The 17108-nt window shown below is 34.3% G+C and overlaps 1 protein-coding gene across 1 annotated transcript in view; it reads right to left on the minus strand.

Moving 5' to 3' along the window:
- ADGRG6 (adhesion G protein-coupled receptor G6) overlaps positions 1–17108 on the minus strand; it is a 99095-nt gene that overhangs the window by 17527 nt on the left and 64460 nt on the right. The window contains exons 13-19 of the mRNA XM_070952159.1: positions 14173–14380; positions 12943–13108; positions 10503–10643; positions 6886–7014; positions 5431–5476; positions 3494–3600; positions 796–923 (exon numbers count right to left, since the gene is read on the minus strand). Of these exons, the coding sequence (XP_070808260.1) occupies positions 796–923; positions 3494–3600; positions 5431–5476; positions 6886–7014; positions 10503–10643; positions 12943–13108; positions 14173–14380 (925 nt within the window). The remainder of the gene's footprint in view (positions 1–795; positions 924–3493; positions 3601–5430; positions 5477–6885; positions 7015–10502; positions 10644–12942; positions 13109–14172; positions 14381–17108) is intronic.

Raw genomic sequence — 17108 nt, forward strand, 5'->3', positions numbered from 1 at the left:
ATGCCCATGCTGGCAAGCCTATAGCACACGTGCCACAGGTGGCATGTAGAGCCCTCTCTGCAGGCACGCAAGCTGTTGCCTTGCGCATGCGGACGCGCCTCCCGCCAGCCAACTGGCGACCAACGTTGGGTCTCTGCCGCACATGTGGGGGCGGGGGCATGCACGCGCATGCATGGGGGCGCTCACATTGCATTTTGGGGGTTCGCATGCACGCTTTGGGCACTCGGTGCCAAAAAGGTTAGCTATCACTGGTATATGCATTTGCTTTTAAATGATATCTTTATTGTAGCAGATAGTTTTGTAATTTGGGTTTTATTCTTTTTCCCCCATAGAAACCAGGATATTATCAGGAAGGCAAAACTCCATGTCTGAATCTCTAAAATAAATTCAGGTATCATATGGATTTATGTGTGTGTGATATATGGGCATGTATGTTAGAAGGAGTAAATAAGTAAGAGCTGCATTTTAATATGATATCCCAGATTATTACCTAGATGAGGAATTAAATGATTATTAAGCCATTTTATTTATACGCATCTGTTCTGGTTTGTTTGCAACACCAAAACCACATTCCTGCCACAAATAAAACACGTCTTACTTTATCTATCTGCTGGTTCAGCAGACTAAGGATCAGGTTTTACTTTTACGGTATTTTCCTGATTTCTCATATTCATTGTCAATAATCTGAATTTTAAATTTTGTGGCTCTCTCCACAGAATGGTTTTGGGCAATACGGATTAGATTGAAATATGGTGGTGTAATTAAAATAATTATTTTATTTTAACAAGTACTCACTCAAAAGCAATATATGTCAGAAGGGTTGCGGCAGAAAATATGGCTGATATTCCACAACCGATATATGTTATGAAAGTGAGGACTCTGGTATTTCCAGAATCTATTTGTGAAGCTGTTCTTGGCAAATCCTAAACAGGAAAAGAAACAAAGTAAACTGTTAGAAAGACATTTTTGAAAACTTTTTATTTTCTCCTGGGACAACAACATAGATGAAAGTCATAGGCAATCTGGCCAAAAGTACTGCCCATGATATATTTAATACTTTCTGTCACACCTTTGGTTTCCTTCCTATTTTTCCTGAAGTCAAGAGGATATGTTGTATATCAGCTGGAATGAGCAGTAAATACTAAGCACTAGTTTTATGTCATTTCATCCTGTAGATTGCAAAACAATCAGTAAGCAATCCTTCCATTTGCCGTTTCTATTTTCTCAACATTCCTTAGAAATCAGGATTTTTTTTTTCCTGTTCTAAGTGGAATCTTCCTTTATAAAAAGTCTAGAAAATCTAACAGTCTTGTCATAAATGACATTTTGGTGTGTGAAAATTTATGCTGGTGTTCTTTTATAGACCTATTTGGGAACTTCAGTTTGAGTACGATGTTCCAGATTGATAAATGGAACACTGAAAAAAATTAAAGGTGATAAAACACTTTAAAATTTGGATTTGCGTGTGTGTGTGTGTGTGTGTCAAGAAGCTAGTTGAAGTTCAGGAGATGTTGCCACTTACTTGTTGATTGGGTTTTTCCTTTGGCTATCATTATAGGTTTCTTACATTGTTATTTATAGACGCTTCTCTTGTAATGTGCCCAATCATCATAGCAAGATGGGTGGCCATATAAATTGATTAAATGAATGAGTAAAATGAGGATTGGTATCAAAATGTTTTTAATGTATTTAAAATAAAATGTTTTATTTTCTTCCCCAAGCTCACCATTCAGATTATTTTCCACCAGCCAGGTCTCAAACTGAACAGTTAGACACACAACTGGAATCTTGTGGAAATATTACAAAGGCTAAAAGCAAGGTAATCTTATATGGAAAAATGGGATCAAACAGATTTCATTGCTAATTCTCAGCTATAAAATTTCCCACCTCTAAAAACTGCTTTTCCTTAATTAAAACCGCTGGCAACATTTAAAAACATGGTGTTTGTATGGAATGTGATAACGATGTCATCTTTAGATTTTCCGTGCATACAAATCTGAATGAAGATTCACTAAGGGGCAGGGGTGGAGAATCTGAAGTTTCTGTCTATAGGGTCATTTTCTAAATGATTTATCTTTCTCTTGACAACAGTGCGAACATGCTTGTAAAAGTGGCCAGAATGAGATTCTTACAGCACAATTACACACATACCTATTTATACTGAAGTCCCACTGAGATCTATAGACTCCCCTCCAGCCAAGTAAGTAAGCATAGTTTTTCAGCATTAAAAAAACTGAAACATTTCAGAAGAAAATACTGAACTATGATATTGAAGTTTTTGATGTTAATTTTGTTGAAAGAGACAAAAAGTATTCCATACTAAAGTACTCAGCCACTAAAGAGGTGTAAACATTGTCTGGTAATGGATACCACTGTCTTATCCTGTCTTAAATGCGGCTGTAGGTTGGAAAGTCTTATACATTTCTGCACAGAAATAATCCTGGAAGTATTATTGGGATATTTGCCAAAAAAATGTTAACATTTTCAGAGTGGAATGCTGCCAAGATTCTATAGACTTTTCCCTGTCTTCATTTTTAAAATCCTTACAAAAGTATTTGCAGCAAGAGAAAGGACCCATTGAATTTATTTCAAAGAATGCTCTCCTTTTTGAAAAAATACAGTATATGGAAGTAGAATGTAACAATCTTGAGAAGGGAATAGAAAATCTTGCAACATTACTAGGCCTATGGGAGTCATATATTAACTTTGTGGGTGTGATGTACTATGACTCATAAGAGGGAAGTAGGAAGAAAGAAGAAGGGAAAAACTCATTCTCACATTGTAACTTAGTATTTGAAGCCTTGTTTATTAAAAAAAAATAATGATTTAAATCAGGAAATTTTTTATGTACATACTTAACTTTTAGCCTAAAGAGTAAATCACCAAAATATCTCAGAGGTTGTCAATATCAAGACAAAAATTGAAATGATTGTCAAAACTCATTGTCAAAAAGTTAGGATAGATCTTTATTGATTTTTAAGAAGTTCAGTATTTAACCACATCTTTTCCTTTCTTGCAGATAGTTCAACAATTAAAAAAAAACAATTAAAAAAAAAAAAGGAAAATGGCCAGATAAATTCCAGAAAAGTTATTTTCCTAATTTAGCCACCGATATACAATTCCTGTAGAAGATTCTCACTCTGGACCAGAATATGTAAGAAAATGCAAAATGTTCTATGTTGCATTATTAACTGTATGCATAGGGATCAACCAGAATAAAATCATATGATGTCTCTATCAATGCTGAACATTGCTGATGAGGATGTGTTTCTCATGTTTTCCTGTGAAGATAACATTCAATGACACATTCTCCTCTAATACCTAATATCATATTGTGTGGTATCAAGAATACTACAATTCAGAATAAAAGAATAAAAATATTTCATGAAATGTTTGGTATGTTCAAAAGCAGCTCATTTAAGTAAAATTACAAAAATACCTCAAGGAAGATAGCAATTTGTGAATGTTATGAAAGAATAAGACTGGCACTTACCATCAATATGCCAAAATGTGTAAGATGATTGCAGAGACAGACAGTCTCATTTTCATTTGATTCGGGAAGTGCACTGCAGCCTGTTTTATTCCACCCACCTTGGCCTCCTACAATAATTAATGATTATTAATTGTTAATTGTTATTGATCATAATCATCATCATCCTTTAAAAAGTTTTGATGTATGTTTTGTATGTACGACATATGAAAACAGCTTATGAGAATTATTAACAAACAATGCAGTAAAATTATATGTATATATGTGTGTGTACACATATGTGTATACACACACATATGCACACACACACACAAACACACATATATTCAATGATGAAAGCAAAAATGGACAAAGTGAAAGAGGAAGGGCAGCACATGAAGAAGATCAATCATTAAACCCCACAGAAATTGAAAGTTTATTAGCAATTACTTAAAGAGTTAAAAAGGTAGCCAGTAAATCTTTGTAAGAACACCACTATATTTCTTTAAGTTGATGGAACCAAACAAAAGGCTGTATCTCAAATTCCAATTTTATCAGTCCTGTTTAAGGGAAGACCATGAACAGAGATGGACATTTTCATTTTGGCAGGGGGGGCGTGGAATCTATCCTATCTTAAAATTTATGTTGAAGGTAGTAAATCCTGCTCTCTCCTATTGTGGCTCCTCCCTTATTTTATCACAGTTTGGGCAACTAGAACAAATATGATGGAATGATAAAACTTACATTAGGTTTAACAAGCTGATTCTGCAAGGGTGTCTACAGTGACAATCAATGATGTCAAAATGGCAAGTGTGACTGAACAACCGAGGCATTGCCAATTTTATGTGTATACTTGACATGCACTTTAAAAAAGGAGAGTGTTTCAATTGCCTGGTTGCACTTCCCATTTTGACATTGTTGACTGTCATTGAAAACGTTCCTACAACTCTGTGATAGCAAGATAGGCAACAAGCTAATTTAAAACACTGAGCAGTTTACCTCAATGGATGACAGTATGCTTCTACCTATTCTCAATGGAAGTATTCAAATACTGTTCACAATTGCCATGCATGATTACTAAATACTTTCAGCAAAATGTTATTCATATTATCAATCCTTCCAGTCAGGTGACCAAAGGTGGACCAAAAAAATTATGAAGATTAGGATGAAGTTTAGTTGTAGCCAGACAAATGGTATGGACAACTATGTCCCATCTCTTTATCCTTCATAATGCATGTTTCATTACTTGAAATAGATCCTCCAGCTGATATTTGATAGAGGTTGAAGGCCCCCAAAAGTATTTATTACCACCATTAGGGACCAGTGTAAAATCTAATCTATGCTGATTTGGATGCATCTCAAGACTTCCAGCAACTGCCCTCCATTAACACAGCTTTTCATTACTCTAGAACAATGGTTCTCAACCTTTTCTTTACCATGAACCTTCTTTAAATACCTTTTGTGTCCCACAGACCACCAAGATTTAACTCAAGATTTCATGGACTCCCCCCGTGGTCCGTGGACCACAGGCTAAGAATCACTGCTCTAGATAACTACGGTAAGTATCTGGATAGACATAGTTGCTTGGTTGTAATCACTTTCCAGTCTGGATAGGAGAAGTTGCTTAGTTGTAAACATTTTCCAGTCTATTTTCTGATTCCTAATCGTGGTCTGAATTGTAATAAGATTTACAAAAGGGGCAAATCCCAAAGAAATACATGGAAACTATTCATCTATAATGGATAGTTGGATTATACAGCATTACATAATTGGATTATATTAAAGGGTTCACCACTAGAGGGAGGCTCAGTGCCGCTGTTAGACTAAACTTTTAGATTTTACATCTTGTATAAATGATTAGTAGGTTTGAATGTGAATTGTCTTACTGCTAAGTAAATAAAAAGTTTTCAGAAATGCCCCATATTTTCCGTATCAAAGAAAAGGGGAAAAATTAAACTTACTGTTCTTGTTCATATCCCAAAAAACACAAGTAGCATTAGGAGCCTTCTAAAAATTAAACAAAAACAAAATTGTATCTCTATAGGTACATGAATTAAAAAGTAACATCTTCTAAAATGTTATTAATTAAACAAGGAAGCTAATTTTCCATCTACATTTCTTCCCATTTATTGTTCTAAACTTGTAAACATATAAAGAACTAAAGAACAAATTAAAAACAATCTTAAATGAGCATTTTCAATTAAAAATCCAAACTTTTGAACAATTACATTTAATCAGTTGGATAACTACTGGAGAAAAGCAATCATTGTGGAATTTAACCCTTCAGTTCTGTAATGCTCTGCTGAAGAAAATCCATTTTTCTGAAGTTAGTGAGGAAATCATTCGTTGGAAGAAAATGTTACATTTTCTAAGATGTTGTAATTTTGTGGCTGTCTCCAAACTGCAGGATTAGAGATTATTAAACTAAATCCTCTAACAAAGAGCTAATGTAAATGAAAAAATTGAAAGTGCTTACAGGAGTTAATTGGTGATTGTGGATTAAGGAATGGTATCTTGTCTAGCAAAAGTTGATTGTTCTTGAAAATGATCTTGTATCTCAGATCACCTTTGCCCCACATAGTGACTCTTAATTGACCTGATAGCATCAGCACTGGTATTACTGTTTTGCTTTGTAGATTCACAACAAGGAAAAGCAGTGAAAGCTTTGTCACTCTGCCCTTCTCTTTCTCTAGTTTCTTCCATTAACAGTTGTGAAAAAGTATAGACATAATAGGTCGTGAATTCCTGTACATATGACTGGAACCTACACACAATCTCTATCATTCATGAAGAAAAAGAAATGCTAACACATTTCTTTCTTTACTTACTGTTCACATGATTTCTTGAACAAGCAGCCATGTAGCTGTCATAAACAGTTTTTTTTGTGGGATGGGGTATATGCAGAGGTGGGATTCAGCCGGTTCGAGAGAACCGGTAGTGGCGACTGCGGGATGCTCTGCCCACCCGCCCATAATACTTGAGCCTCTGCGCAGGCACGGAAGGCCGTGCGTATGCACAGAGGAGGTGTGTGCAAGCATATCGAGCGCGCACACTCACATTTCCGAACTGGTAGGGAAGGTAAGGGTATATGGAAGAACAAAGTTTCTGATCTATGTTTAACTCTGAGAGTTACCCTATAACTTTATGTATACCATTTTCAATTCAAAGGTCAAGAAATTTTACCTTCAGTTTTTGTCCCCCAGCTTCCTGATTTCAGGGTTGATTTTGGAGGAAAAACAACAACTCCGGGGCCACAGAAAATAATTAAGAGGTTGCCAATACATGTGTATTATGTAGAGGTATTTCTGTTTCTAAAAACCATTTTGTTTTGCCTTCCTGCTCAGTACAGACAAATGAATATTTTGCTGCTCTAACTTAATCAATTATATTTTCAACCAAAGTTGAAGATCTCTTACCTGGATATTATCATGTTTGAATGTATGCTTGATTGTAATTTTCACAGCCTCCTTGAGATCACGGATAGTTGTATTCCCCACACTGCATGCTACCACGTAACTGGTTAAATTAGAAGGAGCTTCTGTATCCTTTAGGATATTAATTAAAGATTTATAGGGAAATGTGATTTTGTAAACCTCCATTTAGTAACAAGAGTTCATAAATTTATTTCTCCATATTACCAGAATGAATATTGCCAGTACATCCTGTTCATTAATTTAAAATGCTGTTTTTTCCTCCCAGAAAATCTGCTATTTCCCTTACTACTGCAATGCATAGTTTTGCATTGTCATTCTGAGAAAATGTTTCCCTTTTGATATTTGTTTGGAGACAAATCTGAGTTAATTCACAAACAATGCTGACTGATATCTAATGATATAATTAGATTAATTCCCAATGTATGAAAGAATAGCTTTTCTTATCATATTAACAAAACCTGTCTACAGAAGGGAGATTATGCTTATCTTCAGCTTTACTACTACTTTATACATTATTCCATTATGAATATCTAAAAGGGACATACAGTTTTCAAGTCCTGTATCCCCCCCCCACCTTCCTCAAAAATCCAGGCATGTTTTTGCAAGCTGCCTATCTAAATTATGATTATCATCCAATTATTTCAGTACACTGCTTCACATAAACCATGGTTTAAACCTGATCTGCAATCTAAATTGGGACTGAGCAAGGCCTATAGTTACCTTCCAATCTTTACTCATTATATCTTTTGATAAAGAGATGGAAAAGAAAAAGATTTAGTGGCTTGTTAACACCCATACATAAAATAATTAATGTTTAATGCATGAATAGGGAAGCTGTTTCCAGTTTAATACAATACTCCCTTCAAAGACAATATGTTGAAGTTCTCTTTTGGTAGCTTATATGCTAAAAACTCTTATGAGAGTACACCCAAGGTGGGTAATGCCATCTGCTCCCTTTCCATTTATGCGCATACCAGTACATGATACTATACATACTAATGGGGTAGGGAAGCAAACTTCTCTGCTCATGTACTGGTACCTACTTTTTAGTTCTTCTCTAAAGGCCTGGTAGGAAGAAACTTTGAAGATCATTTAGTTCATGTCAAACTAGGACAGTTCAAAAGACCAGAAAATCTTTACCTGCCTTTCCCCCTCTGGAAGCTTAATAACATCCCCTAATTATGTGTCATTAGGATAATGTCATAACAATCATCATTAGGATGATGTCATAACAAAGTTCCAATTACTGTGTGCCTTTGATTATCCTGTCCACTCTAAATTTCTTTCTTGTAAAGGCATGTTTTTTTGTAAATGTAGACTAAGAACTCTACATATTACCAATTGTGTTTAAAAGACAACAATGACTGGTTGTGGTGATTTGCCAAGTTATATAACCTTTAATATATTCTGATTAAAAAAACCCTGTGATATATTCCAGCACAATGCAGATAATCTGTAGATCGTTAGAAATGAATTGGAGGAAACAAACTGTTGACAAACAAAGCTTCCTTCTGGAACTCTGCTTTAATATAATATAAAATATATTTTCCTGATAGTTTTCTAAAACACAGGACCTCTTAGAGTGGCAGACTGAAGATGGTTCTATGAAGAATGAAGAGCTGGTGTGTAGACAAAGAAGGAAGAGGACATCATCCACAAGTGGGTCAGAGATTTGCTCCTCACCAGGAGACCACAGAAAAGTGGACCCTCGTAGGTTTAGAGCTTTGGGAGACAAGCAAATAGCCATCTTGTTCAAACCATGGTCAGGGGCTTTCAAAGGACATGAAGTACCCTTATTTCCTTTCCTAATCACGTTTGGAAATTACTTATTAACTACTTTTCAGCTGTTAGAAACCTTTGGAATAAATAAGTCTGAAAACATCAAGTGAATCTGCCTTCAATTCTTTACAAAAGAAACTTTTAAGTTTAAGAACTTTTTTAAAAAATTGTCATAAACAGCAAAAAGCTAATTAAAACTTTGATTTTAGAAAATGATCAACTGACAAAGGGTCCATATAAATTTGAACTGAGGTTTTGGAATTAATTATAAATTGAACTGTTTCAAATGTTTGTAAAACACATTAAGATTTGAAAAATTGGACACTAGACACTAAAGATTTATGTTAAAGGAGAATACATAAACTTGATTAACAGTTATAGAATGGTACAAAATATTCTAACATTGGAAATATTGATAAGACACTTTTGAAAATGGTGTCAATAGTTAATATTAACAATGTCAATAGCATTATCTGTCTCTATAAATAGACTGTCTAAAAGTTGTTACAGAAATTTTACTTGACAAAACAGATCCTCTATTAAAGGTTGATTTACAAATGACAGGCTACAAAAATTATATGAAAAATGATGTTATACTGGACAAATAGTAGAAAAAAAAAGATGTTTCAATAGTTTAAAAGGATATATAAACATGTATCACTCAGGATTTATTTCTATTGAACATGGAAGCTCTATTGTATGCATGTGCTATTGACTGCATATGTTCTTTATAAAATCTTGAGGCAATTAATATTACCTATTATTTGAGCATTTTCCTCAAATTAAATGTAAATGTTTATTTATGAAGACATTTTTATCTTGCCTTTCAGGGCATATTGCAACATAAGAGAGCATACAAAAACAAAACAAAACAAAACAAAACAAAACCACTAAAATTAATAAAACAGAGTAGAATAATAATGTTTTCAAAATTCTTTTAAAAACCAGAAATAAAGAGGCCCATATGTATTTCACTGAATAATACATTCCAAAGTTATGAGGCAATTAAGAAGAATTTCTACCCATCAATGCATTGTTCAGCATGACAGCAGGATCTCTTTAGTAGATCATAGAACTGAAGAAAACTCATAAAGGTAATACCTGCATATCAAGGAAATTTTTATATTCTCTTTTCAAATCCTGTAGTTCTGGTATTCTGTAGTCTCCTCTCCTATAACTGTGCATTTTATAAGTTTATTTAAACTTACCAAATAGATTATCAAGACTTGTTTTTAAATACCAAGATTAAAAATAAGATTTTTCTTCCTTTTAATTATCAATGCAATCCCTTGTTTGGTGATGGGGTCGGGGCAACTGATTGGAGCTGAGCATTTACTGGCCGGATGCCCTTCCTGACGTCTACGCAGAGTTCACAACAATACTCACTGCACCCAGAAATATCAGCCGCTAGGATCGAACTCACAGCCTCCTGATTATGAGGTCAGAGCTCCACCTCTAGGGCACCATGTTGCTCAAGGTTAAAAAGAATAAACCAACAAAAATTAAAGCAATGGAAAATAAAAGAACCACTACTGGTATTTTTTAAAATCTACCCATCAATTTTATCATTCAAGTCACTTGCTGTCTAAATTGGCCTTTAGAGTAGAAAGGTCTTTTAATATATTTGCCAATCACAGTAAAAATCTTGAAAAGGTTTTATCAGATAATGAACACACAGAGGTAAAGTGAATGTCATCCTCTTTCTAAATTTATAGTGTCTGAATAGGATCATAAAAACAGTATCATTTCAGTAAAATTATAAAGATAAATTTCAGTGTTCTTATATTCTTTACATAATCATTAAACATATTGATGCCTACCTGGAAAAGTCCATTTTTGTTGAAAAAAGTGAACTGAGCCCTGGATATTGCTTCGAGATCTTCTTGATTTAAATTATTTAGCAAACTTGGAGGCAAAGAAATAGTAGCAAGAGAATTTTCTTGGTTTTTATCAAAATTAATCTAAAACAGAAAAATAAGAAAAACTCTTATCAAAATAAAAATAGAAACTATTTACCATGTTGAATGAGGGAATATACTGCTAATTATTTAGTTACTAACACGTTTTAGCCCTTCCTCAGCATTATGAAAATCAATATTTATTTTGTTTCAGTTCATAAGATTATGCCCTTACAAAGAAAATTTTAAATTCTTCTCTATTAAACCTAAATATCAATTTAATATTGTTTAGTTTTACAAATCAATATTAAGGTTAATTTACTGAAAATATTTTCATTTAGCAGTCTGTATAATTCATGTTGTATAAGATCAATTTCTAATTTTTTTCAAAGCTATTGTTTACCTAATTTAATTGGTGGAGAATAGTGCTAAATATATTTTGGTTTGGATTCATTGAGAAGTAAATAATTAAGTGAGTCTATCTCACCAACCTCCCTCCTAGTGAAGCAACAACTAATAGTTGAAATAGAGGCCACCTTCAAGAGCTGCTCAACTCATAAATCCTAACAGATTAAATTAGACAATTTATAGCATGGGCCAGATATAATGTTGTACCACAGATTAGTACTAGTTTTCAAATTCTAATATCTTGTGTCAGGCTTTTTATTTAACTTGCTGTTGAAAGTTCATGGAACAGTAAACAACACAACAGTACTGCATAAGCTAGCTCAAACCCCTTATCAGGTAGGACACAGTCACAAAGCCTTAAATCAGATATGGATCTATTCTTCAATCTAGAAACAGAACACTGCTTACGTGCCCTGCTGGGAACCACAAAGAGTGTGACCAGTCATAACGTCTTCAGACAGCATAGGACTTAAATTGCTCAGGCTGATACCAAAATGTAATCTCCCCGTATCAGCTGCATTCTCTAACAAACCTATGAGGTTGCCCTCCTGTAACTACTTAAAATGCCCTTGTAAGAAAACATTCACAGAAAGCTGAATTGACCCTGGGTGGTGCCAGAGAAAAGAATAAATCAGGAACCTGTGGCCCAGTAAACCAAATTGTTTCTATTCATTGACCATATCTCAAAGATAATGTGGCTAGCATGCTGACCTAGCAGGATGGGATAAATAATATTAAGGTAACATGGATGGCTTTATCTAAAACATTCCACACTCTGTTTGCCTTTTTCTTTGTCTTGTCTTTGCTATGGAGTGTGCCAAAGGTATAGAAGCTCTGGTTCTGCTTTTAGTCATGCCAGTTCAGAGTGTTAATGTTTTGTAGGGAGCCCGATATATATCGTTGCATGGAAATAAAATTATATTGTATCTTCAACATGATTTGGTTGCCTTAGGTGAACCATGTTTTGACAATAACAATATTTAAGGGCTTAAAGAACTTATTTGCCCTTAAACCACTCCATGGGAAAAATCTAACTGGTATTTTTGGGGGATGAAAGATGGCAGCAATTTTTAAGGAGTAAAATGGGTGCTTTACCTTGCAAGACTTCTTTTTAGCTTTTAAAAGCCTCCCAAACTCTCCTTATTATAAACATCTGTCCCCAATCACTCTAGGGCAGGGGTGTCAAACTCAAGGCCTATGGGCCGGATCTGGCCCGTGGGGTGCTTAGATCTGGCCCGCAGGGCCACCCTGGAAACAGCAAAGGACCAGCATGCGGTGCCTCTGCCAGCAAAAATGGAGCTTGGGCTCCCAGGCTCCCTTTGTGTTGGCAGAGGGCTAGCAAAACGAACTAAAAGCAAAACAAAACAAAAGGAGAAATGTTTTCCCTTTTGCATTTGAGCATCCAAGAAGGGACAGGAAAGGAGAAAGGGAAAAAGGAAGGACAAAGAAAAAGAAGGAAGACAGTAAGGAAAGAAAAAGAAAGAAAGAGGGGAAGGAAGAAGAAAGGATAATGAAGAGGGAAGGAAAAAGAAGAAAAGGAAGGAAGGAAGGAAGGAAGGGAAGGGAAGGGAAGGGAAGGGAAGGGAGGGGAGGGGAGGGGAGGGGAGGGGAGGAAGGAAGGAGATTATAATGACAAGGTCTGAGGGACGTCCTGCCTTAGCACTTGGCCACCACTTGGTCACAGGTGCTGACATCAAGTGACGTCGACCTGGCCATGCCCCTGGCCACGTCCCCCCCGAGGTCAAACACAACCCTGATGCGGCCCTCAATGAAATTGAGTTTAACACCCTTGGTCTACGGCATGCTAGAAGCTACAAATGGAGTGGTAAGCACATGTGGGTTATACAGCATGCACTGCTCATCCCTGTCTTGAATTAACAAACTCAGCATAAGAATTAGTCAATGGAATTCAACATATCTTGCTTGAAAATAACCCTGGATGTTCTTGATATACCTGAAAATCTGAAGCATTGTTCTGGGGGCTGACACTAAAGGAAGAGCCATTGAATAAAGATGAATTCAAGGATGAAACTCCAAGAGCTAAATTTCGGGTTGAGATGCTCATGGAGGGACCTATAAACTGAATCTTCAATGCCAAGGCATCAATTGTCTTTATAGCTCTAAAATCAAGCATACACATAAAATTCATTAAAATAATGAGATTAAAAAAACTTTGAGTCCAAAGAACCTTTGCATGCATTCGTAAGTATTATTTTTGGCATAGATTTACCTAAGTATATAAAAAAAGAAACCAAACTGCAAAATCTCCAGATATTTGTGAGCAAATTCTACTGAAGTACAGTGTGTCCAAATGATGGGAAAGAGAAAAAAAGTCATATACAGGTCATCCTCTTTCTTTGCTCTATTCTTTGTCCTGCTGGAGGAGGAAAAAATTGCTTCTTTCTCAAAGCTTCCTTTTTCTCTTAGAATGGAATATTTTGAATATGCATTTTTTAAAAACATAGATTATGATGCTCCTTGATGTTTTTTAGGCCTAATTCTATTTTTTTAATTTTGCTCATAGTGATGGGGAAATCTTTTCATAACTGATAGATACTGGACAGATATCCAGGACTCTTGATAGTTGTTGTAGTATAAGCTACAATTATAGCTATTCACAAAACCAGTTGAATCCTATTTATTAGCATGGCCAGAATAGGAGAGAATTTGCAAAAGCTTTATTGGGCACTATAATTTCCATTCTACTGCCATGCTGGGAGCCATGATTGCTCCAAACAAATGCATCTCTTTTCTGGGCATCTGTTCCTTTGGATTACATTTGCAGTTAAGAGTTAATTGATGTTACTTGAGCTAACAAGTTACTTGTAATTTGATTCAATGAAATACTTCTTTGCTTGTATCTAATACTAGTGAATGTTATTAGTGTCACTAGCATTCCTGTGACACTTATATTTTAACTACTTTTCACTTTGACTTATTTTAAGTGTTATGATCCTAGAGGAAAACTGGTTTAATATTAAAATAGTAGATTTACTATCAAGCCCATGCATTGAAAAGTTAAGATACTTAAAATTAAATGTCATTTTTTATTGATTTGAATAATTCATTTGAGTTAATTTTAAAATGCAGATAAAGTTTCACACTGTTTATATGTCCTACCAATATATAAACATTTTTAAAAAAACTCTGCATACCACTCAGATCCTCCCCCCGTAACACTTACTCAGAAGATGATGCAGCCAATACATTATCAGAACTAGTTAAAATATTAGAAAATATCGTGATCACAGTAGAACCCAAGGATTCATCGATTTCTTCATCGTTCACAATTTTTTTAAGTTTCTGGATCACATCATTGACTTTGTCTGAAGTCAACTGCTGCCCTTCTCCCGTAAGATTCAATAGCTGGTTTGCTATGTCAGCAGCATTTTCTGAAAGCATACACAAAAAGCAATATGCCAGTTAGTTGCAGAAAAACTTCCTTTTTTCCAATTATAGCAAATCTATCGAGGATCAGGGTGTGTATGTACTTAGTGTGTATTTTGTGTACTGCTGTAGTAGAGCTTCCAGGGTGCCATTAAAAATGATAAGATAGGAAATGGCTTTGGACAGTAGGTGAATGTACTCTGCTTTTTTAAAAAAATATTATTTTTTATTATACAATTTTCTTTGTTATATATAAAATTTCCATATCCACAATGGCAGTGTACTGACTGGGTATAATGTCTTTTAAATACAAATAATAACTCTTATACATACAGTAGCTATCACTATTGTTCTCAAAATCTATTCATCATATTATTCACATATCCTTATTAAATATTTTCTGTTATTTAATTAAATGCTCTATTTGGTTTATTTATAATTAGTTAATAATATCAAGCATTATAAACATCATATAACCATCACATTTGTAATCATTATCATTCAAGTCTATTAATCATGTTTACTTATCCTCATTATTCATTATTTAATTGCAGATTTACTTCATTTTTATTTACATATCCTCCTTGATTCTAAATTTCTAACTTCTGCTACTATTTTCTAACCATTGATAAAATAATTCCCAAGTTAAAAAATATTGTTTTCCTCCTTATACTTAATTTTCAATGTCAATCTATCCATTTCAGCAGATTCTAACATTTTCTTTATTGCATTTTCCTCTATAGGTATATTTTCATTTTTCCAGCTTTGTTCATACACAATTCTCACTGCTGTTACCACATGTAAAATTAAATACATATTTCTTTTATTATATTTGTCCGGTCGGATATCCAACAAGAACATCTCTGATTTTAGTCTATTTGTTGTTCTATTTATCATATCTTCTAGCCCATTTTTATTTTTAACCATTTTTTCCCCATAGGACAAGTCCACCACATATGATAGTAAGAACCCAGTATCTGTTTGCATTTCCAGCATCTGGGAGATATATTTTGGAACATCTTTGCCATTCCTGCTGATAGCAGATGGCAGTATAAAACATTTTGTAGAGATTTTCTTTGTAGGCTGTTGATATCGTCAATTTTTAGTTTCTTTCCCAGAGTTTTGGCCATTTATCTAATTCGATAGTGTATCCAAAATTTTTGGACCATACTATCATAGTTTCTTTTACTTGTTCTTCTTCCATTTTAAAATTCAATAGGTATATTAGTTTATATTCTCTCCCTAAAAATATTTGACCTAATTCTGAAGGTTCTTTGTAAAATCCATATATTTCTCCATCTTTCTTGTATCTTGATTGTATTTGCATAAGTGGTCACCAAGACAAATCAATTCCTTGATTTTTCAGTTCTTGCTTTGATTTTAATTCCCCTTGTTTATTTAGGATATATTTATATCTTGTAATTTTTTTCCAGTTCAAGAACATTTGGATGTTTTAGTGCTTCTATCGTGGATAGCCAGACCGGTATTTTCATGTAATGTTTCTCTTTGATTCTTTCCCATACTAAAAGCAGAGCATTTCTAATATAATGTCTTTGAAAATATTTATGTATTTTATTTTTTCCATACCACATTAATACATACCACCCTAATTGTAAAACATGCCCTTCTAAAGTCAATATACTTTTGTTCCTCGAATTATGTAGGCATTGAGGCCTGGTAATACAACTCCCAATCAGGTAACTCAAATCCCCCCTTATTTTTAGTTTCTTGTAGCATTTTCATTCTTGCTTTTTTCCCTTGCCAAATAAACTTTAAAATCAATTAATTTAAATCCTAAAAAAACTTTTTTTCTAGTTTTATCGGAATTGTTTGAAACAGAAATAATAACTTTGGCAAAATGTTAATTTTTATTGCAGCTATTCTTCCAACCATTGACACTGTGAGTTTTTTCCATTTTTCCAGGTCTATCTTTATTTGTTGTATTAATTTAAAATAATTATCTTCTTTAATGGTTGCACATCTTGCCGTTAACCAAATTCCTAAATATTTTACTTTTTGAAAAAAAACACTGTTGTTTGGCTGTTTCAGACTCTGCTGGGTGTGTTTAATTGTTTCTTTCATTGTCCCAAATATGCTTTTTCAAGAGATAACTGGACTTTTTAGAAAGTCCAGTTGCCTCTTGAAAAAGCACCTTTGGGACAACCATGACCTGGATGACTGAGAATCTCCATAGACATTTCATTTCTGGGTTTTGGAATTCATTTGTTCTGCCTATCATCTATAAAGCTAGTATGATTTTGGTGTTGGCTTTGTATTGTATTATACAGTTCTGTCCATTGCTTATGGAATTGCTGCATGATGTAGCTATGTACACATGGTAGCTCAAATAGCTGAGGACATATGCTGAATGAATGCCTCAAATATAAAGATCCTCTTTAAAGATGACAGATGAGAGAGGATACAGGCTGTTCTGATTTGATAGCTGCTTCATTTGTATCAATAGACCTAACTTAAGGGCGAGATTCTTTATCTTTAAAGCAATTTTTCTGCATGATGGGAGTCAAGTCCTACCCAAATTACCCATGTGGTGCTAGGGTGAGTGTATTTTGGTCAGATTGCTAAAAATGTTCTGATTTTTCTTCTGTAGGAATAAAAAAAAAAGCCTCAATCTGATAAAATATTCTATATATCTAAAATAAACATGGATTGTGCTTTAGAGTCTAACAAAATTGCACAGTTCTTCAGTTAAAGCATTAAAGAGTTTTATATCAG

The sequence above is a fragment of the Pituophis catenifer genome, unplaced genomic scaffold (assembly GCF_029215685.1).
Source record: "Pituophis catenifer annectens isolate HBS135680 unplaced genomic scaffold, rPitCat1.0.hap2 SCAF_1, whole genome shotgun sequence".
Lineage (NCBI taxonomy): Eukaryota > Metazoa > Chordata > Lepidosauria > Squamata > Colubridae > Pituophis > Pituophis catenifer.